This window comes from Bombus pyrosoma, linkage group LG8 (assembly GCF_014825855.1).
Source record: "Bombus pyrosoma isolate SC7728 linkage group LG8, ASM1482585v1, whole genome shotgun sequence".
In the NCBI taxonomy this organism is placed as follows: Eukaryota; Metazoa; Arthropoda; class Insecta; order Hymenoptera; family Apidae; genus Bombus; species Bombus pyrosoma.
Genome location: NC_057777.1, coordinates 7,942,645 through 7,969,911, shown reverse-complemented (window position 1 = coordinate 7,969,911; position 27,267 = coordinate 7,942,645). Strand labels below are relative to the sequence as shown.

At 33.3% G+C, this 27,267-nt stretch overlaps 1 protein-coding gene across 6 annotated transcripts in view; it reads right to left on the bottom strand.

The window, feature by feature from the left end:
* LOC122570229 (potassium/sodium hyperpolarization-activated cyclic nucleotide-gated channel 2) overlaps window positions 1-27,267 on the bottom strand; it is a 221,402-nt gene that overhangs the window by 119,913 nt on the left and 74,222 nt on the right. The window contains exon 1 of one of the 6 annotated variants that reach the window (XM_043732293.1): window positions 2,300-2,322. The exons of the other annotated variants lie outside the window; for them this stretch is intronic. Coding sequence (XP_043588228.1) covers window positions 2,300-2,307 — 8 coding nt within the window. The 5' untranslated portion in view covers window positions 2,308-2,322. Of the gene's footprint in view, window positions 1-2,299; window positions 2,323-27,267 lie in introns of those variants that run through there. 6 annotated transcript variants of the gene reach the window in all.

The window sequence follows — 27,267 nt, the reverse complement described above, 5'->3', positions numbered from 1 at the left end:
TCAAACAAGATAACCAGTTGACAACGAAATCACATGTCTTGCCAGCATTTATTAAAAATTAAGACACTCTTAACACGATTAATAGAAATAGAATAAAAGAACGATTTTGAACACGACAGTCAATAAGAATAAAGATCTCATTAAAAGGCAAAGATATCCTTTCATTCGCTATATAGATGGTAAGTTACGTAAATGAATAAAACGAATGAATTGGAGAAAGAAAACGATATTCACATTATCATGTAATTATCAGATTTTTTTGTGTTAGTAAATAAATTATATTACTTTATAGTGTGTTATAAGTAAAAAAAAAAAAAATTGTTAGAGGAATAAGAAAGAAATAAAGTTTTACTATTTTTTATCCGTAATTTGAGAGATGCAGAATGGACAGACTTTTTTGATCCAGAAAAAATTATACTTACTTCTCAAAATACAGTGATTAAATTTTTGTATTGCTACTAGCTAATCTTAGAAAAGTGTCCACCAATTTTGAAGGATACTGGATAATATGACTAGTTCTGGAAAAATTGCAAAATATAATAAAATTATCTTCGAATCATCTTTTGAATACTAGACATATCTGGATTAATTTATTATAGTTTCATGTGTAATAATGAGGCTGATGAGGAACTTTTTAAGTTAACAGCTGTAACTCTTTTTACACCATAACAAAGTGATAGAGTTCATTTCATAGGACGACTCTAATCTATAATAAAACCTAAACTATTGTAGAATATTAACAGATATACAGCAGAAATATAGAGAACAGAAAAAAATCGGCAACATAAAAGATTCAGCTTCATTACCATTTAACATTTACACTTCATATTTTCGTATTTTACTATTTTTTTTTCCAATGAAAAAGAGATCCTACCCATTTAAATTCTACTTCATTTTTACATCATTAATGTCCATAATATTTTACATACATTTAAATGACATTAACGTACAAGTACTGCATCACCAGCATTAATAACATAAAATTTCAAAGTAAAATTCAATTGCGCCTCTCAAATGCTACAAAACCGCAAATAAAGTTCCTTGCAATAAAAAATACAGGATTTATCACCAGTAACAGTCGTAAAAGACATATGCGAAAAATATACTATTGATACAAAATCTACAGCACATGTTTGTCGAGGTGTTATTTAGAACTGTGCACGTGAGCCGATCGATTATTATCGACGATAACAGGAAGAAACATAAATTGTAATCAAAGAACGAATTCTTCCGTGATACGTGACGAAATTCGCGAGCAATCTTACGCAACGATCGTCCATGGTGCTATGAAAAGTTATACGTATTAACGTATTACGTAAAAATTCGATGCAAAAATACCTCGATGGCGATAAATACCGAGGTCAATCGAGTCTGGCCGTCTTTAAAAATCATCCAACGCCGCAGCAAAATGTGTCAACGACCAATTGCTCGGGATTCCATGAGCTTCCTTCGAAACAAATACGAATCTCGTGGAAGATTCGAATCAACGAGGTAAAGATGCCACAAATTCGTGAGATGTCCAAGATAGAAATAAAAAATTTAATTGGAAAGGCTTGATGATAGTTTGCGATCGTTCTGAACGATGATGGATAATTATCTAGATAGACCACGAAGATAGCTATGCATTTTTAGAAACTTCAAGATTTCAAGGATCTATAGAATGCATTGTAATGTGCAATAATGTATAAAATATTCAAAGTACATCACTTGCTATGATATTTAGTTGTTAAAACGAATTTCTATTCAGATTCCACGTCGTTAATTATGTTCATAAAAATAGAAACACGAACATCCACAGTTCCATTAAAAAAATGTAAGGTTGTACAGGACAGATGTAATATATACTTTTGCTCGTAAGTATGCTAATACACTGGTTGATTTGACGTCACGGTATGAGATTTCACCAAAGCGTATAAATTAATGCTGAATTAGTAATTAGAAGCAGCACATATTACCTTTTTACGGAATCATCAAGATATAAATCTAAATTGGATATTTAAGAAACACTGCAGTCGTGCATGTACTGTAGTATATTTTGGTATATACTATATATACATTTATACTATTTAAGTATCACTGGTTGTATTAACATCAGAAGTATTTCTATCAGTTTAAGAGACCTAATCTGTCTTATAATTCAAAAGTTAAAGGATTATGATTATGAAGAACCAAACCGTTGCAGCTTGATTTGACTGCAGTCTTATTATTAAAATATGCCTGGTCAAAAATAAGCAAATATCCGGATATTCCTGAGCGGTAATGTAATAATTCACAGAAAAGGCTACAAATGTTACCACACCAAACCATCGCCACACTCGTACCAAAGAAGGACGTCAAAAGATCCGTGAAACCAAGAGGAAGAAGAATCGTCCCTCTTTCTTGCCATTTGATCACAAGCTAAAAAAAGAAGAGGAAAAAAGATATCTCGCACCCTTCTTCACGCCAGGAAAATCTGATTTAATTAATTCCTATCGATCGACGAGCAGATTGTCGGCTCTCTTCATGCGCCGCTTTTCGAATTAAATTTGACATACGACGCGCATTTAAGAGACTGTTCAATGTATCGACAACCGGTGGGTTAAAATTTTGCTCTTTTTTTCTCTCGATATTTTCGCACAACGCAGCAAGAGAAGCAAACGTGAAATCGATTCGACTCGCGCGAATTCGCAACGCCGAGTTATCCAATTGCACGATGCAACGACGACGATACTTAACGTGCTATGAATTGAACCGTTGAGCTCCACCGGAGAAAATCGAATTTGAAAATTTATCAACTGTACTGTTGAACGTGACTAATTCCGGATTGAACAAGAGAAAATAATCGACGGAAGGTTATTTTACAAATAAAAATAAGTCGAAGATGTAAAATAACATTTGTTCACAAGGTGTTCTGTTTCCGAGATAAATAAATTCGAAAATTCTTCATAGTGTACCAAGACAATTCTTAACTAAACAGAAAAATGTTATTCTACATTTCTGTTGTATTTTGTTATGTAGAATAACCTTCTGCTGGTTACTTATTCACATAATTTACTCAGTCGGTATTAGGCAAGTATACCTGACAAATCTACAAACTAGATTAGCTGGAAAACTAAGCTTAGGGCGAAAAAATTGTATTCTATATTTTCTTCTCACTTTTGCAAAAAGAATCACGTCATGCCAGTGTTATTCACCCGGACTTCCTATGTCGGTGTTTTCTGATCTTTTATGTCTTCTCATGAAAAAAAATAGCGTTTTATAACGTCTCTGTTCTATAGATACGTACATAATAAGCTATAAAAAAGTGAAAAAAACGAGCATAAAATTGCGTGGTACATGCGTGACGCAATTAACCTCGCAGGAACGTATAAAAATCGCGAATGGCAGTAAAAATATCAGGTGCAGTAACGAGCATTTACATAAATGACAATCTTGCTGTACAAATTGTATATGATTAAGTTTCTTGAACTAATATTTTTTGAAAGAAGAAACGGGAGAGACAAATCATTGGAACAGACACACTTTCCTTTTATTTTTAAAGTATAATTGTATTAAGAACTTTTCTTTCATAAGCGAATTATAGGGCAATAAAATAAGTTAAGAAGATCCTGGGGGAAATAGCTTATCGTAGGATTTCTCCTACTAATCGTAATCCCGACATGATTAATCTTTGATGGCTAATTTCGAGCCTTGGAAGTAGAAGTCTCAGAGAGTTGTAAAATGAAATAGAAGAAAGAACTAAATACCTAAATAAACTATCGGATCGAAAATATCGCAAAATTCCTCAGCGAGTTAAATCCTACATCATCACGGACATTAAATATAAACGTATTACGAATTTCCTGTAGAATGTCCCATATATAAGAATTTATTTCATGTCTCTCGGAAACACTCCTTTAATAAACCCAAGAGGTTTCACCAAACGAATAGACGTAAATCTTTCATGTTTCTAAGATTTACAACCCTTTAAGACACCGGTTTACCACATACTCGCACCTCCGCCGATCTATCGTGTAATTATACAAACTACTATTACTCTTTCCATTTACATATAGATTCGTGCTCTTCGTTCAAATTTTATCGTTTATTGGAAATTGTTCCGAATTTGTATGTTGAATCTGTTCCACTTATTTAATAGTCCATCTCTGTGGATAATTTATAGTTATAGTAACATCTATAGTTATCGATCCAAACCTTTTTTGGCTTGTCAGGTATATTTGTCTAATACCGACTGAGTAAATTATGTGAATAAGTAAAAATGTCGTATTTTGTTATTTCTTCTTCTATCGTTTTGTATCGTTTAAATAAAGTTATATCATGGAGATTGTTAGGAAATAATTGGATATTTTTAATCGAATCAGAAATTGATAAAACTCCACTATCTGCTGTACTATAGTTTAAAATTACTACGAGTTCTACAGAATGCAAATATTGGGAAAGAAGTCGAAGCTTAAAATCCTATTACCATAGGAAACTTTATGTCAAAAATCTCCTGAGGTATAGGAAAATCAGATTAGAATTCTGTTACCTTAGAAAAGTTTTTCGTCAGAAATCCATCGAAGTAATGGAAAATCGGGTTAGAATTCTGGTTGCCTTAGAAAACTTTTTCCTCGCAAATATATCAGAGTATGTAAAAGAAAATATATCAGCTTAAGATACTGCTACTTTGGACAACTTTATCGCCACATATTTATCAAAGTAATGTTAGCTTAGGGCATCGTAGCTTCGAAAGACGTCAACATTTTTTGTCCAAAACTTATCTATAAATAAAGTAGCAGAAACAACTTAGGACATTGTTACTTTAGGATACTATTTTTATCAGAATTCTATCGAAGTAAACGGAAGTCAGTTTAGTTATCTTGGGAAATATCTTTGGCAAAATCTATTGAAATGATAGCGATCTATCAAATGCAAAGTAAATAAGGCCGGAATAATATTACTTTAACAGTATTTCCTAGAAGATTTATCAGTATAAAATAAACTACTACTCGTATCCTTGCAACCTTAATTTCGAATTAATAACAAATTGGGAAAAAATTCAGTTCGTATACACAATTCAGAATATTGTTGTAAATTTTTAATCAGTAGCGCAAACTGTAAGTACGTGGTGTAAAACGCGTTAATGGATCGGGGGTAGTAGTGAAATTATCGCACGATGTAATGATGCGTTGAGTTAACAACGGGTTGGTAGGCGTGAAAGCTTCGAGACCAGAACGAATCGTGACGGTAATGATGGGTCGAGCGGGTCACAATAACTGGTTGCACCGAGTAAGAAACGCGAATGAGGCTCGAGATTCGCCCAAGTTATGGAAAGCGAGATTTCGCGAATAACTATGGACAGAGGAGAATCCACAAAAATAACGAGGACTTTTAGAAATACACAAAATTTTAGAAACACGACAAACTTGGCGAAGTATGCATTTTTAATTTGAGTTGAAAACACCAAAAAATCTGTAAAGGTATTTAAAATCGAGCAAGAAGACATAAATTTGCAAACTGTCACATCAAAGAAACAAAATATGCACCGCACCATTAAAATTAATGTCAGAATTAGATAAATATATCTATATATACGTCCAATTATGCGTTACAAATTTCTGTGAAAAACGACTTATCCTTATAAGCTACGATAAAGTTAAGTAAAGTTGCCAAATCCCGCAAAGAGGGCGAAATGAGATTTTAATCGGAAAATAATTTCCCAACGATTGAAAATGCATTATATCGTCGGTGACGCATGTTTATTCCGCGAAAGAAGCCATTAAAGAAGCTTCGTTTGAATCTCTGGATGCATCATACGTCAACCAGGAAGGAATTTTATCTAGTAAAGTATTCGAAATTATGTGACCCTCGTCCGGATTCCTGGTTCATGTTGCTTTCCAGCGCTATCCTTGACCTCGACTTCAACGCAGCGGTGCATATAGACTGTTTCAACATCTTAGTTATAAGAAATTCCTGCTACAGTTCCCATCAAAAGTTATTAATTGTCTGAAGAATGTAGAAAGAATTATAAGAAATAAAAAATTAGCTGCACAAAGATCAATTTGTAATTTCTACAATTATTTCACTACAATATTTTATTCTTCTTTACTGTGTGTGTCTGTAAAAAGTTACGTGGAACAAATATCTTATGTTCTCCTTATGATCAAGATACATGCAAAATTCGAATGATCTTTGTCCATTTTCCTTAACATTATTCGATAAGGGATTTTCCCTGATATGTATGTTTCTGATGAATATTTTCCGTGTAGGAAATTTGTGCTGCACAGGACAATTCTTCCGCTTATTATACATGTATCGTTTATTATTATATACGAGATAATAGACTGATACACTACGAAATAATTTATTACGCTTATATGGAAAATTAAATAATGTTCATTAAGAAGAATTTATATTACAAGAATTGCTCTAATAAAAATTATTTACATTAACAGAAGCTTTGAACAAGACAAACAAGCGTATCATAAATTTCACTTTAAATGACCAAGAATGAAGTTTGTTCTAGTTCATTAAAACGAAGCAATAAAAGACACATAAAATCAACAATATACATTCTAGGAAGAATCTTGTATCGTAGTTAATGAAAAGGCCTGTACACGACACGGATACGTGCCAATGGCACCTGAATGCGCAGAATGTATGTTGGTTCCAATGTCAGCGCGCCAATTAAAAATGAACGCTTGCTTAGCAGACTACCTTATTTACACCTCCCCTCCTCCCTTCAGCCCGTCCGTCTGTTTCTCTCGCACCACTTACTGTTTTCACTCTTACGGGTATTTATTATCGTTGGAGCTGAGTATAATCGAAATCGGTAAACAAATAACGAACACAGAGAATCTTCTGTTCATTTGTCCAAGAGTAGCATTCTCGAATTTGCTAACACAATTGATGTATTTGTTGGATCAACGCTAATGAGCTTCGCATTAATAAAGCCACATATTTATGTTACAATTATTATTTATATCTTCCTGATCGTTATACAGAGATTTTGTTCGGATAGAAAAGTTACTTTTTAATGGATATTTTTCAAATAGGAAAATTTTGCTAAACAGGAATTTTTTTGGTTATTACATATATATTTTTTATTTTAGTAGAAATTGTATTTTATTCGTATTCACAAACGCATTTTATTTCCTGCACTTGTATAAATATCTAACGAGCTGGTTAACAGCAATCTAGGAATGTTAATGATTTCTTAACGACGTAGCGCAAACAATTTTTTGCTGAAAGAATATTTTAGTGATATAACGAATATTTTAGTGACATAGTGAATATTTTAGTGACATAGTGAATATTTTAGCAATATAGTGAATATTTTGGCGATATAATGAATATTTATGGAATTTCTAACGAACAGCAGCTACCATATTTCTTTGTTCAGAATAAACGAGAACGATATTTTTATGATCGTAGAGAACAATCGGATTAAAATGATCTCTGATGAATTGATAAAAATTATCACACTATTTTCATTACATTTAGTTTCTTCTTCATTTAAACGTCAATTAATATAATTGTTAAGGAATGTTTTCTAGTATTTAAGTTAGTTCATACTAATTCTTTTCGATCTCTCGCAATCAAATTCTACGATATATGAATTTTTCTACATAAAATTTAGAAAGCAAACATTGTATGGCATTACAAGTAATGAGTATGTATAGTGACATTCACCCAGAGAGAGTTTAACACTGCCTCGTCTAACACTGTTTCAGGCTTCCGGGAAACTAGATATATATATATATCTTTATTTCCGCATGCTTTTCGTCTTTGTCAAATATACATATGAACAATCATGGTAGGAAATTATATTATATTTTGATTGCTTCTTTTCTTACTATATTTAAATTAAAGAAAAATAATCACACACGAGTACGTAGCATGGAGGTTATTTTTATTATACCTTGCCCCCTTATAGAGAGTCAGGTTTAAGTTAGGTCATAGAAGGTTATTGAGGGTCAAGGTATAAAAAGGAAACTGCTAACATCAACGCAGTCGGTCTTCGGAAAATAATACGTTCAGAATATTCCACTCAATTATTCCATATACAGATATAAAAATCATTTAAAAGAAAACAAAAAGTAAGAAATAGAAAACGTAAGATCGTAAGATTTCTCCTTTGGCTCGTTCGTTCAAAGAAAGAAGGGAAAGAAGAAAAATGACGAAAGGAAATCATGGTAGACGGATTGAATTATCAACGGTGATAAAAGGACGGGAGTTAAACGTGGCGTATTATCGCGAAACGGAAAGAAAAATTTCTTTGGTGGCACAGATATCAGGTACTGGCAGCAGGATGTTTAATGATATTCGAGCGCTACTTGGAACTCTTCAAACGCGACCAATCCGATAAAACAAAATTGTATCAGATTCCTTCTGAGAGTTGAAATTAATTTTAATAAAATTAATGGCTCTACTGGCAACCGATCAAATCCGGTTTCCTACTGAATCGCGATATAGCGTTGTTTTCTCAAGGTTACTGAGAATTAGTCCAACTTGAATGTATTCGTTGTAGCCTCTAGCATTTTTCATTTTATTTACATTATTATATAGTTTTATAAACTTAGTCTTTTCAAATTTTATAAAATTGTAGGATCTAGGTAGAGAAAATAGCGACGGAAAATAATGTGAACAAACCTTTCGAGTTTACTTTCATAATCATGATATTAGAAGACAGATGTCAATTATGTAAATTGACTGCGCATAAAATTGCAAATGAAATGTTTGGGCAAATGTTGTGTTAAAGCCCTTGAACGTTAAAGACAAACCTTTTTGTCTTTAATGGTGCAATTAAATATTTAGAAAAACAGATGTGAGAAAAGAAAATGGTGTGTCTCTTTTATTTCGGGAATTTTTTAATTAATACAATTAATTGAATATTTCGTTTTGAATGTCAAAGTTCTTACAATCAAAATACAAATCGCGCGTAGGATTAAATTACATTGTTAATTATTTCGCTTATTTTCCCTCAGAACTAAATAACAAAATACCGAATAAATCAGTGTGGTACAGTTTTAATCACTCGTTGATTAAATGTAAGCAGCGGTTTTGATCACGTATAAAGAAATTCTCCGATATTTTTCTGCGCTGCGTTTAAATCGATTCGTTCAAGTTCTAAGAAGGCTTTTTATATAAAACATTATTTTTGTTTTTCTCTCTCCTTATTTTCTTATTTTTTCCTAACGTTTTAATTTTCTTACTTTCATCAGCTTATTTCTCAATATTCACTTTCATCATATGAATTATGTTTCCCTTTATTCTCTAGTATTTTAATTCTTTTATATCTCCAAGCTTCTTATTTTTTAATTCCTCGTCACTGAACCTCTCTATATATTTTCTCGTATTTCCATTTTTAACTGTATTCAATTTTGCTATTCTTCCATTCATTTTCGTTACATTTTATTATTATTTTTCTTTTTTTTTTTTTTTACCTTTTGATGCACGTATTATATAGCTCTGACAGATTGATTGTTTCACGTTTTATTTTATTTTACACCAGGTAACAAAAATAAACGGAAATATCAGGTTTCTCCATTTCCTTTCCCTCAAATTTAAACCAGATCGCGCTATATTTGAAAAGCTCAGTTTAATTCCAATTGTTTCGAATCTTTTTTCGATTATTATCGATTCTACGGGAATTACATTAATTCTTAAGTGGAAAAAGATATTTGTCAATGTTAATATACATTTAACTCAAAAATATTAATCATATGTGAAACATTACTTACAACAACGATTGGTTTCATTAATATTAATCTACATCGACAATTTAATTAATAACAATAACAATATTATCTAATATCTATCTATACCTATCTGACAAAACATTCGAAAAAAAAAGAAATAATTTGTTCATTCAAGTATTAACATAATTTTCATATATATACTTCAGTTTCTATCCGTGCTATTTTAATTTTGAAATCGAATCCTTCCTCTGTCGAATAAAATCGCCTGATTACTTTCTTCAACAATTGCACGAAGCTCTATTAAAATTTCTCCAAAGTACCGAGCATAAAATGACGCAGACCATGCACATTTGTTTCGTCAACAGAAAATTCGCAATTAGTCTCAGATCATTCAAAACAAGTAACGAGCATTCGTGACGGAAAGGTAAGATTACCAGGATGAAACGTGAGCTGTGCTCTAATTAAATCCGGATTGAAGCCGATGGAAGGAAAGGCGGTGGAATTAAGAAACTCGTCGCGATCGATCCGATTTTTATCTTATCGTCGTTCTCGTTACACACTCCAGCAAACGCATCGTGTCATCGCTAATATTTGTGGTACCTATTGACCTTCGCTCGTGTTTGATCTCTAAGTACCTCTTGCCGTGCCAGCCGCGCATCCTCTAGGCTATCGCCACGATCTTTTAATAGAATTTTGTATCCAGAGTCTTTTAAATCCTGCTGTGAACATGTCGAATGTTTTTCATGTCTCTATCCTACTTTCGTCTCATTTCGTTCAAGAGATATTACGCTTAAAAATATTATGAAATTGTAAAATGCAATTTTCTAATTTTATACATAATAACTGCATATTACAAATTGTTGTATACATGGAGGACACGTTTCTTAATGGGGAATATCGTTATTTGCATTCGATAGTATCGACTCTAAGATCAAATAAAAATATAAAAATACTTTCGTATCTCTGTTCGTGTTTTCTGCTCTCCGATACGAAGCCAATAGAGGTAGAGATGTGTCACAGCACGTTAACCATAAATCCCGATGTTGCATTGCAACATCTGTGTTAAAATTCAGTCAAAATCTAATCTTTCTGCTATAAAACAGCGAATAACACTTATAGATCGATTTAATATTAATATTAAATCTTTAAATAACTTTGATTTAATACCTCGGGTGTTAAACAGTTAACGTTGATACAGTGCAGTAACCAGAACTCGGTGATCAATAATCTGAGACATGAGCACGGTTGCCTTTAATGAATGACAACCGTAAGGTGCACATCGGTATTAGTGCGTGCTTGGAACTTTAATGAAGTCAGCTACAATACCGTGGAAAGGTCGGAACACTCTTCAAAAATGGACGCGACTCGTGTAACCGGAACTTATACACGGAAAATGGTATTTAACTGGAAGAATCTGGGTCGTGAAAGGCCCGAGAATCTCCGGAGGATGTAAGAAATGCTTGATATTAACGCGCAAGTGATACAAGCGATATTATACAGCACAAAGCAAAATGAAAGCATAAAATGTTTATCCTTGATGGGATTACAGGTTCTTCACGTATAAATCGACTTTTGCGTAATGGTTCTTTTTTATGGTTTACTTGAGAACGACGTGCACTTATTACACTGATGTATATAGCGTTGCTGATCTAGAAGGGGCACTTGCAATAAAATTGCACGAAATACGCAGTGTTCCTTCAATGGTTCATAAGATGTTCTACCAGTTTGCAATAACGTGACGAGGGAAAATCATTGATAACAATTTATCTGTATCTATACAGAGATTGTTATACCGTGTTTTTCGAAATAATGTTACTTACTTTTCAAAGAAACTTCTTTTTATCGGTTTCCACACAGTTCATTTTCATAGCATCAGATTCTTATTGTCGTATAAAATGATACAAACTTTAATATATTTGAACCTAATTAATTAACAGGAAAATGTTGTATTTATACACACAATGGTGTGCCAATACTTTTTGTGCCTAATGTAAATGACACACTTCAAGAAACCATCCGACGGAATGTCCTTCTATTATTGGTAATTACTAAAAATAATTTCTCTCAAAAGCTAGAAATTCATCAAGCCAATAGAATAAAGCTGAGAAGGAATTCGGTTTCGATAGGATTAAATTCTCTGCTTTATTACAGGACACCCTATATAACATTGAAAGCAAGTGGTTAATTCGTCAGAAAGCTTTGATGGAAAGAAAAATTCTACGATTAATGTACACTTCGCGTGAATCTGTGCTGTTTCCAAGGAACGTTGAGAATTAAAAATGGGAAAAATGGCACGGACTAAGTCAACTTTTCATATCGAGAAATCAGGTTCGATGTTCTCTATCTTTTTCGGGCGTGAAATAATTTATAGCGGTCTTGTTCGGCCTAATAAGCCCGTCAATTGAGCCAACAAAGGACATTCGTCGAATTTATTCGCAGCTTGCATTAATTTCGCCCGGGGAATGGCTGTGATTATTTTTAATTGGACCTAAACGGACCACGGATCAAAACGTCGCGTCTCGTTTTCGAGCGTTTCCTCCGTGCTTTCCTTTATTCGTCAGAGAAACAATTAACAATTTAGGAACAAACATTTTTGCTCTTAAATTGCCACGAGAACGGAACGGAACGTTGTTAATTGTTAACGAGATGAATCGAGATGAGTTTGCGTACTGTCTAAAAACGACACATTGTTGGTAATAATGTCCGCATGAATTTTTGAGAGATTGTTTAAGGACAAATGACAGATATAATTGAGGTTATTCAAACAAAATTAAGCGACAATAGCTTGACTGACAAAATGCTATTCATTGTAGTACTATTAGTAGGTATTCTTCTTAAATGATATTAATAATAAATCGTATTAATAAATATTAGTATAATTGCATTGTTAAAGGCATACTAGTCGCGTTAAGAAATATTGCAGTATCATTGTTAAATTATACCAGATATTATTGCGATGATATTATTAACTATGTAGTGACCATTAAAAGTTATATAGCAGTTAACAAACAATTACATCACCGCGACTAATTTAATTTTCTTACTTTTATTTTTGTCATATTTACAGCTATATAGTCTGTCTGACTTTAATTATAAATACTGCAAACTCAGGACCACAGTGTACACTACGAATTAATCATATCACGCGAATCTGTTTTTTCCTAGTAGGAGCGATTAGAAAGTAGACAGACAGGTGTCTACGTGTTTGAATATCGAAGAAAATCGATGAAATGGTGGCAACCGCTGTCAATCGACGTATCGTTGATTTGAATGATAAAATAATTTTCATAGGAGTGTCCATGAAAATAGTTTTTTCTTACATCTTGATAGATTAATTATATTACAAATAGGAAATATTTTATATTCTATAATCACATTTCCTTAATATATTTTTATTAGGTAAAATTTAATGCAAGTTACAACGAGTAATTAGAAAGGAGAATGGTATAAATTAAGTCGCATGCTAACGAAGCTGAACATACCTACATGCCACCTTCAGTGCATCGTAAAGTGAAGAAATGAGATTGTCATATCTACGATTAAAGGTCGTCGAAAAGGTAAAAATAAAATTACAATACGAAAAGATAAGATTATCCGACCCGTTAAGGTGTATCAATTACCAGGATACGAAATAAGATCTCTAACATTTCAATTCAACGTTATTCCGCGTATTCTCATGTCATAAATTTCAATGCGAGGAACATCCACGTCCAACACAATTAGCAATATCGAAAGCTCTGCGATTAAACACGAAGGAAACAACAAATACAAAATTCATACGGAAGAAACTAAACTGAAGTATTATGATAAAATATGCGATTCAATGAAAAAGACGAACTGTTATCTACATATCTTACAAAAATATTATTCCAGTGCCAAAAATACTTCCTAACAAATATATAAAATTTTAATTACTCCGAAAGTTGTGGCGTCGAACCTCTAACATAGAAAAGGAAAAAATACAATTTCTAATTCCACTCTATGATATGAATAATGAAAAATATAGCCTTTTAAAAATTTGAAAATCTCGCAACTCCCATTTGTACTCTGATATCAACTCTCATTTACCAGCACGCTCAATTTCACCGATATTCCCATGAATCGATCGAAACAAGACACTCGAGACACAATAGAGAACGCAATCACGTGTGACAGACGAACATTAGTGACGGGATCAAGTTCAATATATTCTCATAAATCCGAATCAAATCCAATAACCAAGGTTCACTTCATAGCGTTCGAATACTACTCACGAGATATAACGATTCGTTCGTCGTTCTCGCAAAGTATTCGATCTTTGTAAGCTTCTTTCGAACCTCGGAGTAAGTACCTGCAAGTTTCGCAAATCTACTTACAAGTACTTCAACGTTACAACAAATCGATACTCTTGCAACTACTAATAGAGTCACGAGAGTCAGAAAAGCGCTGCATGTTCTATAAATTCGATTTTATTGCTTGCATCTACAACTATTCGTAACTGAAAATTGAAACGAGAAGCCACGCGTATCATTAACGATTTCTGCGTGCTTCCTTCAAACTTGAGGTATTTTCTAACGTTAGAAGAAAAATGTAATTGGGTCGAAACCGACCGAAAGAACCAGCAGAGTTAAGTCCATCGTTAGTAAACATCCATCGAAAGTAAAGTGGCGACGAATTACCTCGTTCGGGAAAAGATTCTCTATTATTTGAAACTCAATGGATCGGTCGCTCTGCGGATAGCACTCGATCGAAGTGGCGGCTATCGATGAAAATAATAACTCAGTAGGTTCACGAAACCGAGTTAAAGCCGCGTGTGTGTACGGCCACAGCAGACGTTATGTTCGCTCATTGTACTATGAGGCTCGAAACGAGCCGCGATTCTATTTCTGCCCCCGCCGTTCCCATTCATTAAGCGACGACGATAAGCCAGAACGCAGAGGGCGAACTGAACTAAAATTGCGATTCTGACTTGGTCCAACGTGGACGACTATTCGACTTCAACTTGTATATGCAATGCACATTCATTCGGTGTAGCGATAGTTAGCCAGTAGCCAGGTTATGTGACAGGGATTGGAGTTTCAGATATTCTGGGGTGAAAGCGGACCCAGCAATCGATATTGTGAGTTGTGTTATGTTATGACAGTAATTTTATGATGTTTCGTGATGCCGACGAAGTGGAGAGAAGGCGTAATGGAATAGTTTCTAAAGGTAATTCTAAAACGACATATTTAGAATAGCAAGTATTACCGATTTCCGTATTTTATTTTGTTATATTTGCGCAGTTATTTAACGTTTAACATTAATCTTACCAATTTCAAAATTTAATTTAATATTGTACATTCATAGTTATTTCTTTTATTCAACTAACTTTATGCCAATTCTTATATTGTGTGATTATGCAATTTCTCGATTTTTGTTAATATAAGAATTTACGTAAAGTTAGATGAACAAAGGAAATAATAACGATTACACAATATGTAATTAAATTTTGATACAGGTCATCTGACCGGGTCTGGTAGGATTAGCGTTCATTGATTCGATAGAAATATTGCATACGTACATAGTATCAATATTATTAATAAAAATTGGATTGAATTTGATATTAACACTGTAATTTATATATCTATATTGACGTTGTGTATTATAGCAATGACTAGTCGGTTGTAATGAAAAGAGGCGAGATAATTTACTTGATAATAATGCTAGAGTTCAAGTTCAGGAGATAAACGATAGAAACGAAGAAAAAATTCTGTCGCGTAATCGTCATAAAATTACGGAACACGGTATGAACTGTGACATATAAAATGGATTCTTATACACTGGAAAATTTGTAACATTTAGCTGAAATAAAATTCAGATTAAAATTAATAAATAATCACTGATTAGCGATTATTACGCTGATTGTAATAGAAAATTTCAGTTATCCAATAGATCGTAGGTACTAAAAGTAAAAAATTAGGTGAATCAGTTTGTTTGATGAATGAACGATGATAAATGATGAAAGTGCGGATACAAGGATCAATCGATAATGGAATTCTGAGGTCGAATCACGAGTAATTTAATCTTTGGATCATCAATGATGAAGAGCTAGAATTCGAGATTTCAGCTAGATAATGAATTATTCACGATATAGCGTAGAACACTGAATTTATGTTGGTTAAAGATGTCAGAAGAAGCATTAAATGTAAAATTGAGACGTTCACACGTAAGAATAAGTGGCAATGTAAAAAATATCATAAAAGAGTTATAGTTGGAATTGAACGACAGAATCTTGACTCTGTGTCATTTAACAATGGCGATGAAGATATATAGAAAGGCGTTCGATGTAGTGTTAGCTAATTGAATTAATTGGCAACGTAGAAAAATATGGGGAAGAATCTTCGATTGGAAATTTACAGGCAAAAACGTTCGATGAACTGGAAAGTGGTAATTGTTGGCACAAGACAGACGAAAATAACATAAAACGGAGGTTTTAATTGGGAAATAGAAAATAGGATCATGAGTTTAAATTATCCAGCGACAAGAATGACAACGTAGAAAATACAACACAGAATTGATAAAAAGAAAGTTTGAACGCAGAATTGGCAAATAGAAAGTTTGAACACAGAATTGATAAGTAGAATTAAGTGACAATATAGGAAAACGTAGTCGTACTGAGTTTCTAATTAAACGTCAGACATTTGACTTGACATAGTTCAATAAGAACAAATAGAAAAAGATATTGCATATATAAAAGTATCGAATAAAAATTGACAAGCAGAAATAATTTGCAACGTAAACCAGGGATTGTCATTCGGAGCGTAATCTTGAATTTAAAATGTTGAGCTGTCAAATAAAATTAAAATTGATAAATTGGGTAAGATCATTAGCTAAAATAATTCGAAATAACATCGAGAAATAGAGAGATTGACGACAAAATTAAAGCGTAAAAAAAGAACTAACGAGATGGAACAGAAGTTTTAAATAAAAATTAGGAGCTTGACTTTAACGCCAACGTTAATGTAAAAAAAAAAAGATATTTCAAATGTCAATGAGAACATTCGTTTTATAATGAAAGTTAAAAAGTGGAACAGTAGATTTTTCTCGTCAAGTGTATGGATTACGGTTTAATCAATGGTTCGTCGATGATGGAGAAACTGAACTAGGAATTCGAGTTTTCGCGTACATTATCGACGAGGACGAAATAAAGGCAAACTTTCCGATCATTTAACGCGAACTTCATCCGAATATGAAGTTCTACAACGCTCTACAATGTTCCATAATATTGAACTAGGATTAAAGTACTAACTCGCTTAGTGGACATCAAATGACGAGAAATAAGCGAACACTTTAACATATAATGTTATAGGCTGACAATTATGGATTGGTGATAGTTAGTTTAATTAGAAACGGGAATTTGGTTTAAATCGATGATCATAAATTTGCAATTTCGTTTAATCGAATATAAAAAATTATTTTGAACAAGATATAAGTCTCTAATTTTTCTGGATGGATGATTGGTAAGATAAGCTAAGTTTGAAATTTTTAATTACTCCCATTTTTTTACGACATTCTTCTATTTTGTCGTTTCAAATAATAAACAAGTAACAACAAACAGTACGTGCCTAATTTAGATTTCAAACAGAGGAAGGGAAGATAACGTTATTTTGAAAAGTATATTACTCGTGAAAGGAATTCGCGTATATTTAAATTAAGCTTAGAGATAGAAATTTAGGATATCCAGTTAAGTAGCACGTTCGATGAACCTGTCAAAGAAACAGTGTCGATATTCAAAGATATGCGATGTACTATCTAAAGTAAAAACTAACGCCACCCGTTTAATAAATCTTCATTGTCAATAATTCAAGCCGAAATCGTTATTGACAAATTTCTTTTTATTGGCAAGTTCCTGATAAATTCCCCGGGATGATAATTCGCTTGACAGACGACAAATGACACAAAAACCAGAATGAACAGCTTAACACTTGAGAGACAGTTATATCATTTTTCTTCTGTATCACATCGATTTCCACACATAATGAAATACAGTGTACAGTAATACAGTATAAATGTAGGAAAATTACTTTATAACTGGACTACAAATGTTTATTCATTTCTGGGAAATTTAAGTATGCAAAAATGCACAGAATGCACGTAATATGCAAAAATGCATAGAATGCACATAATATGCAAAAATATCTGAAACGCGTAAAACAAAGTATTCGTTGTAATATTCGGAGATAGACAAAAAGCACGGAACGCGATAATTGGAAAGAAATGCTACGCAAGCTTTGTTATACGAAAGCATAAAGATAAATACGTTTAACAAGTAAAAACGTAAAATTATAGATATACGTTGCTCGTGTAAATTATAGTTCGCGACAAGCGTTATTACAAAACATAATCGAAACACGCGTTCGACGAGTACTGAACGAGAAATGGTAGATAAAAGCGACAAAAAACCGTTGTTGCACAAAAAGTTTGTAGGAACGCAACAAAAACCTATTCTTCGTGAAACATACACTTTACTCACGCATGAGCCATATCATATGTCACTCCAAAATCACCTACAATCCAAACACTACGAAACACAAAAAAGAAAAACAAACGCGTCACACTCGCGATTCTCTATCAACCTAAATCTTTTCGCTGTAAATACAATATTATTTGAAACACTTCGCTTCAACATACGTAACATAAAATATTTCACTCGTCGAAAATGGCAAACGTAAGCATTCGAATATTTTCGCGGCTGTATGCTTCACCACACAGAAACCAGAAACCTATCCAAATTGAGTGTATTTGAAAACAAAAACCAAAGTCTTCGACTTACTCTGTTGATCGTCGACGACACGGAAGGTCGCTTCACTGTAACACCACGTCGACGGTGGTCCTACTCGGCTCTCATCCAAATACGTTGCACACTGCTCAAAACAAAAGGCTCCCTCAGCACAGTTCCATCCCTGACATTCGTCTTCACACGCGTTTCAACGATCTCCGGCGTTGCCGAGTCGAAACTTCTCACTTCGCAACTTCCGCACGATCACGAACTCAAATCCCAAACTCGCAAACGTTCACCAAAAATCCCGATCTCAATCCACGTGGATCACAAATCAGTCCCTTCCAATTTCCTTTAAATCGTCGACACAATGGAAAAAGTAGAAGGCCGCCTGTGATGACCCGGGTGATCCCAACGATAAGAAGAAGAAGAAGAAGGAGGAGAAGAAGAAGAAGAAGAAGAAATCGAAGAAACAGATTCACTGATAAAACAACGAACCCATGAAACGAACGAATTATATACTTGCAACTCGAATAATTTGCTATTTGTTACTTGTTAATTGAGAAATTCTGTTGTTCTTGTAGTATGAGCGACGATATAATAGTATTCTGTTTGTAGATGTACGTTTGTAAAACTGAGAAAGAATGAAAGAGATGGAGACGAGACGCGTCTCGCGAGCAAACAGGCTGATGGTTGTAGCTCGTCAGGCAGCGCGGTTCGAATGGAGACGCAGCACACGTGCCGCTGCCTGGTGCTCGTCGACGATCGGCCGCCGCCACCACCACCAGCTGATCATCCGGGGACCGGGAGTGACTACTGCCACTGACTCTGTGTGGCCTGTGCTGACTGACTCAGACTGACTAACTGCACGGCTGAACAGTTTCTCCGGTAGAGGCTGCCAGAGCAGGACGCGATTCGAATTGCGCCTGCTGGCTCGTGAGTGAGAAACAGAAGGAGGGGAAGGTTAAGGGGCTGGGGGCGGGGAGACGGCGACGAGTTTCCCTGGCGGGCTTCTTGACACGTTCCGGCAAGAAGCGCGACCTCACCTGTGTGACCCACTGCACACTCTTACTTTTGACGTTGTGTTTTTTCATTTCTTTATACAGTTATTCACCTGCTTTCTATCGCTTTGTATCAGAGCGGATGATTTAAATATCGCGTTGCTTGTTGTACGCGAATACGATCGTTTACCGTGGTTTGAAAAGAAATAAATAATTTCTTTCTCACGATAAAGTTCGATTGTACGATGGATGCTTAACAAAAATTGTTACATTTTCAGGTCACGCTAATATTCCTACGTTTATTTACGTTCTGCGATCTAACGATTCTTGGAGATAGTTCGAGTCGTGTTTTTTGAAACGTCTACGTTAAATATTAAAAGGTCATAGACAACATTCTGTTCGTTCTATAATCTGAGCTTCAATTAAGATGAGAAGTGATCGATCGTTCAATTAACCGAAGATAAACAATCTCAAATTTCAATGAAAATATTTCCAATTTCCAATCTTGCCAAAATACTAATATATCACAGAACGAGAGGCGACTTGATGGTGATCATATTGAGAAAATTTGCGGCAAATCTGAATACGTATATAGAAGGTATAACTTATTTTCTGTAAACGTTCATTTAGTAAAAAATTAGTGTACAGTGCAAAAATAATCTTAAACGTAGAATTAATATTACAAGCGATCTTATTAAATAATGCCCCGGTTTCCACGAAAATTTTCTATGAAAATAGTACAATTAATGATCACCATAGAATTTTACCATGAATCAGTACGGATAGCCAGCATATTTTCCCAGCAATTTATTAGAAGATCGCCCGCGCTCTTTTATCGCGGCAGAAACTTTCTAACTTCTTCAAATTTACTCCATGACTTCAATCTTCGTGTTTTCAATTCTCAAATGATTTTTCAGCGATGCACAGAAAACTCAGAAACGATAAAACCTCTAAAAATGTTTCTCCATCCTCGTGTTCGAGGCTAATAGCTTCGGTTAATATCGTGAATGCAAGTTATTTTAAGGGTAATTATTATCGAGCAGTAACGGGACATAACCGGGATTTCCAAGTCAATTAACGCTAAACGTGAACAATATCTCATGCCACCTACTGATCGTAATCCAATATTGATCGAAAAATGTTCAACGAGTAAATTGATAGGATTTTTTAAAATTTTGGTAAGAGATAAATGGATAATTAAATACTATATTTTTGTTTACGGTTGCAAGTATTTCATTCCAGGTATATTAAATTTATATTCCGAGTAGCCTAAATTTTATTACGGATGAACTGCGGAGAATTCTGCAGTTATGGAAAATGTAAATATACAAATATTTATAAAATCCACTTAATATGAAAGATATAAAAAATATGCAGATTAATTTCTGCGATGATTGTCGCTAGTAAACACTCGAATATTGTTACTGGAACGTAAATAAACGAGATAAGTAAATAAGTTTGTTCGACAATATCTTTTTGCCTCACGATAAACTTACCTGGTTTTATTGTAATTCAGTTAATAACAACGACGCGTAACTTCTATGTAAGTACTTTGGGACCTATAAAAATGCCGAGATACTAAATCTTTTTTTGCTGGTCTGTTGCTGGAATAATTTCTATTTTGTCATTTATCATAACTCAGAATACATTTAATAAGGATTTGAAAATCCTTCCGTTGGGAAAAATTAAGAGAGCGAGCTGGATTTCGCGTAGCTGTAAATCCTGACATGGAAAATCTTCCATTCCAAGCTAAGAGTTTTATTTAACACCAGCGAGAAATTGCTTGCCTATGCACATACTTCGTGTTATTTTCTTTCTTTCTTTTATACTTTTTCGTTTTTCTTCATTACCGTGTATTAAGCATTCTTTCTTCTTTACTCGATGCTTTACAACATAGTCGATAGATATACACCGATTAGTATTTATAGAAATAATGGAAACTGATCGAAGAAATTCGTAACGATGTAACGAAAGCTACGTGTACGTGGCGTGACAATGATTAATTTTCATGGCGCGATAGGACGGAATTGATACGCGTAAAGTGGAGCTAACGACGTTTACTAAATAACAAATTGATCGCACATCGCGCTGCCAATGACATATTTCCGATTACGATGATAACGGAATGGAGCGATTAACAGAAACTATCGACGAACGATTCGTGGCAATTTACATTGCAACTGATTAACCGATGAATGTCTTCATTCGTGATCGATACGCCGCTATTCGTACAAACGTGTAACGTGGAAATATACGTGCAATCCTTATTCATGAAATTTTATCGTTCGACAAAGTTTGGGAATGTATGATCGATGAAGTTTTCCGATTTCGTTTAGCTTCAAAGTTAACCAGTTAACCTATTTCGTCGAGATAAAGGATGTAAGTGATCGTAAAAATGGTAACAATTGTACATTTGATTTGAACACTAGAACTACCATACCAGTCAAATTGACTGGTTTTACAATTTTATTTTCAAATTCCTACTTCATGTTATATTTTTTTCCGCAATGATGTAATGACCTCCGCAACGATAACTAAAAGAATAATGTAGTGAATTTTATTTTGTTTTCTATGTATTCAAACTCGAAATAATTTTGTATCAAGGCTACTTATACCAATACCAGTCAAAAATTACTGGTACTTATCAAAGTGTAAAAGGGTCCTGCAACCTATTTATCGAACTCCAATTAACCAGTTTCCTCGTTTTGTACAACTTCCCACACGTTTTCAAAATTTTTACTATCATTCAATATGGTGATATCAGTTATCAGGAAAATTCCCGATCGATCGCTAGATCGCTAGATGCTAACACTAGAAATACCACACCAGTCCAAATGACTGGTTTTACAATTTTATAAATATGTCAACCCTCGTTTAGGAATCATGATCCCAAATGGATTAATAATACCAAAAATGTATTACATAACATGGAATTGCTTCTGTAAGAAAGTAATAAATTAATAAACAGAGAAATATTCTATTATTAGGTATTTTTTAAAAACCAGTCATTTTCATTGGTTTTGGTAGAAATGGCGTCGTGTTAACTATCGGTAGTTCTAGTGTTAATTAATAACACGACGAATACATTCTTAAATTATTAAATCGAATTTCTTAAATTCGCTGTCAAATTTTTATTCATTGTTCGATATTTCTGGAATATTTCCGACGTAATTCTAAGTTGTCACAGAAGATTCGAAAATGATTAGTAGCTACGTTCAATGAAACATTTTTCTCCATCGAGAAATAAGTTCCATCAAGTATCGGCTTCTTATATATCGGTGTGCAACGGTAACTATTATTTATTGCGCATATAAATATAGTCGTGGGATTCCGTGCACGAGTGAAACAAAATTTCTTCCTCGGAGGCGGCATTGTTTCGGAGCAAATCGATTTCGGAAGCTGCGAGTGCAGGTGCACTGTAATGGCTCCCGGCAAATGTATCGCCCTATATAATTGTGCCTACTTGTGTTTGACTTTGCAAACATTTGCATCGGCATAATTTATTTTTTATCAGTTCTACTATCTCGACGAATGTACAGCGTATATCATCGATCTATCGACTTTCTTGCATTACAACCAAATGAAAAATTATGTCTCTCGATCCTTGTATTCCTAGATCAGTCGCAAAGCTGTGTCGTTTTTTCTGTTTTTGAAATTTTAATTTTCTCTTTAGTTCGCAAAGTGCTTCGTTTTTCTTAGTTAATTTATTCGATCTTTCCGCTTAGAAATATGCTATTTTTTTATTTATAATATACAGAGAGTCGCTTAAATACAGTAAAAAAATGTATTAAAAATGCACGAGGTAATGAGATGTCAAAGGGCTTTTAAAATTTTGTTTTATTTATGAATATATAATAGAGATTCTGACGTAGCAAAATTAGAAAATGTATTTGAAAAATCATGTATCGCGATCGAGAGAAAACAAATTATAACCTTTTGCTAACTTAAGTGTTGTAAAAGTATCGGTATATTTTATAAAAGTTGACGTATCTGGTAAAATTGGTATTTGATAAGATATTTTTTTATTTTTAGACGTGTACACCGTGTAAAAAATATACTACTCCGTTGTCCACAATTGCGGCATATTTCCAGTTCTTTTACGAGTTCTTCTTACCTTAGTAAGTCTTAATTATATACTTGTGAATAAAAAATATTAAAAAGTCTTTCGTAATCTTGTTATTATTTAATAGATATTTATTGTATTCTCGACTATGCGAGCAATTTCGTGGCTCAGTGTAGTTTTCAATCGTTTTCCTCATATTACGTCTATTTTCTTTATCTTGGTTTTTAAAATATTTTCCATTTAGAAAACGTCATAGCGATCGTAATGGATGGTAATTAAAACAACTCATTGTCAGTCTAACATAAAAGATGATTCCCACCATGAATAATGCATTAAATAATACGTTACCGTCGTTACACCAAAAAATACTTAAAGGGAACGGCTATTTAAAATATATTGTCAAATATTGTTTGCACACTTCGATAAATACGAAAGAATTTTCGATTATTTATGCAATAAAATGATTAAAAATCTCGACAGAAATTTCATCATCTATCAAACCTCGCTAGCATGCCGTTGCCACTCGATTAAATGTTATTCTGCCAGCGACAGCTTCGCAATTGATGGAAAAATATCTCGATAGAAATTTTTATCTTTTTTTTCCCAATTTTATTTAGACTCCTCCATTCGAAAGCACAACACCAAAACATTTGCCGTGGGCGTTTCAACGATTGCCAGAATTTCAATAACGATTTGTATCAATGGTAACAGTTGCTGTTAAACGGATCAGAGTGCTTGTCGCATATTTTTTTGCTATTCAAATGAAAGAAAATCATAATTCTGAATATCAGCGCTTTTGTTTTATGAGTTACTATTTATCTGCTTCGAAATTACATTATTTTTCAGTATCAAATAGTATGCTGCTTGCTGATACAACATTTACATTGTATAATTATTTAATGCGTGCGTTAGTTGAAATCGTGATGGAAGGCTTGTTAATGTCAAGAAAATTTGCTAGATATTACTATTCGACTTAAAACTTATTTTCAAGTGCATTTGCATTGCAAATTTAGTTGCTGTAGTCGTAATAATTTTGTAGAGTAATATGAAAATTACTACGAAAGAAAATTGTTAGGATTATTAAAATTCCAAAGAATCTACGTGCAATATACAAGCTTCTTGTGTCCTCCGGATGTTTTCAATTACTAAGGACAGTAATCAATATTACATAACTATTGTTTTAAACATTTCACATTTTAACAATCAAACATTTTCATTAAATATTCTTTCAAGGTATATCAATATAATACCGAACTTAATAAACAATAAAGCAGAGAAAGTATTATATATTTAATACCAAACCTGATGGATATTAAAAAATACTACAAAAAAAAAATATCAAACAATTTTGAATCTAACGAATAATAAAAAATACTGAAAAGAAATGTCACACGTTATTTAAACTGACGAAGGTGGAAAAATATTAAAAAGGAGAAAACATTAAGCAATGCTAACTTAATTAATTAATGATAAACAATAAGAAATATTTACAGAAAGGGAACATTAAACGATATTAAGGCTGAAGAATGGTAGACAAAAATTTTGGAAAAAAGATATCGAACAATAGTGAACCAAAAATATGAAATAGGACTGAATCAAGCTATACCAAAGAATATAGTTAATTTCAAGAATTAAAGTAAATTACCAAAGGAATCAATTTTATTTGCTACTACGTATAGAAATTATAAATTATAATCGCCCAGTGAAACACCTACACTGATTCACAGATATTAGATACAATTTTTAAAAAACAAACTGTAATCTAAAAAGTCAAGATACTACTAATGCGAAGAATCGATATATTCTTTATCTTTTCTAATTATATGCTTCTTTTATCTATATTATCTATATGTTTATCTGTATATTATATTAAATATTATAAATGCATATATAGTTGGATTAAAAAAAAGATAAGCTTAACAAAAAAGAAGAAAGAGACTACACAAATATTATAAATACAATTACAAATAGAAGAAAAGAAAAAAATTCGGAAGGCAATCAAAAACACTATAAAGAAATAATCTACGCTCTGTAATCAAACATGATTTGCAAGAGCGCCATGTCGCAAGATTCCCTCGACGTTGCTCCTCAATTAGTCGTAACAGTTTTGAATATCGTGCGATCGACGTTTCAACAATTGCCGGAAATATCGCGACTCCGCATTGTTTATCTTCAATTGGGCCGGGCAATTCGCGAGGGAGTTCTCGGTAACACTGGGCGGAGAGCTCAATTTGCTTAAAGACCCGCTGATTCCTGTCGGTTAAAAAGGATTAAATGACCCCATGAACGATTCGAGAGCATCTTGTGTTTCACGCGGAATATGTATATCGTTCCGTTTCGTCGAACGTCCCCACACGCCGTCCAATTGACTAATTGACTTTCTCAAGGAGAACAATGGACGCATACGCAAACGAATTTAGTTCTTGTCTTTTAATCTTTTTCTCCTTTTTCTTCTTTTTTTTCCATTTCATTTTTTTCTACAGTCACGAGCGGATATTTTCTTACTATCCGTTTGTCTCGCGTTAATTACTGGCTGCTGAAGGAATGCAAAGGTCATCGTTAACTCGATGAAATCATGAAATTTTTTTAGGCTCAAAGTATCTATTCTCTATGTATCTTAGCTTGATTTAAGTTTCTGTAGTTTTCGTTTTCTGATGGTAACAGTTCTCCTTTTTGTACATTGCGATGTAAGGAGTTAATGATATAGTCGACAAATAAGAGAATTATACACCTTTAGAAGAAATTCGGAGAAAATCAGAGAATTTCCTATTTAAATATATCATTTTACTAGACTTTTGTATTCTTGTTGCTATCTCTGTTTTTTTTTTTTTTTTTTTTTTTTTTTTTTTTTTTTTTTATTTTTTTTTTTTTTTTTTTTTTTTTTTTTTTTCAAGAAAAAGCTGTGAATGTAACCTAAACACATATGTTTTTCAAAAGAAACAGAATTGTTAATGTAACATTTGCGTGCGTAAAAATTTGATAGTAAATTTAATTTAAGAAATGTTTCGATGGATCTTCGGAAAGGAAAACAACGAGATTTCTCATTGTTTAGTTTGTTTTTCCATTGATGTAATTCCTTCGTCGGAGAATTGTGTCGTCGACCAGAACAAAACACGTTTGCCCGGATCACACGAATGTTCTGCCTTATCGTCTATGCATACAACGCATTTCTGTAATTGCCGCCATATATAACGTATGTATGTACATAATCGAGCGAATAATTACAGCACAGACGAAGTACAGCCAATGATTGCATCGATGAATTGTAACTCGGAAGGATCATCAGTATTTTCTGCTATGGCTATGATGATAAATTTCTGAGAAACGATTGCACAAATAAAACTAGATAAACGAGTTTCCAAGTCAGGAAATTGTTTGCAAGTACATACCTCGTCTATGAAACTGTGCTCTTCTTTTACTACCTACTCGGTTAATACAATTGTATCGACGAAAGAAACAATAGCAGGAATGAAAACGACCACCGAATTCGATTATAGATGGCAGCATGGGAGCTTCCTACATTACCAACAGATTAACAAGTGTACTATGTAAGTATGTACATTATACGTATCCATAGAGCAATCGTAAATACATACGTATGTACCTGGATTGAAGATATTTCAGACACTTTTTATTATATTTATTTTATTATCTGTAGCGATAACGAATGGATGTATATTCTTGTTTTTCCAACAATGACCAAATTTCATAGGATTATGAATTTATGAATTACAATTATCTATATAATTAATAATTAGTGATTGATTGACAAATTTATTTGGGTGAATAATTTTCGAAATTTTTATA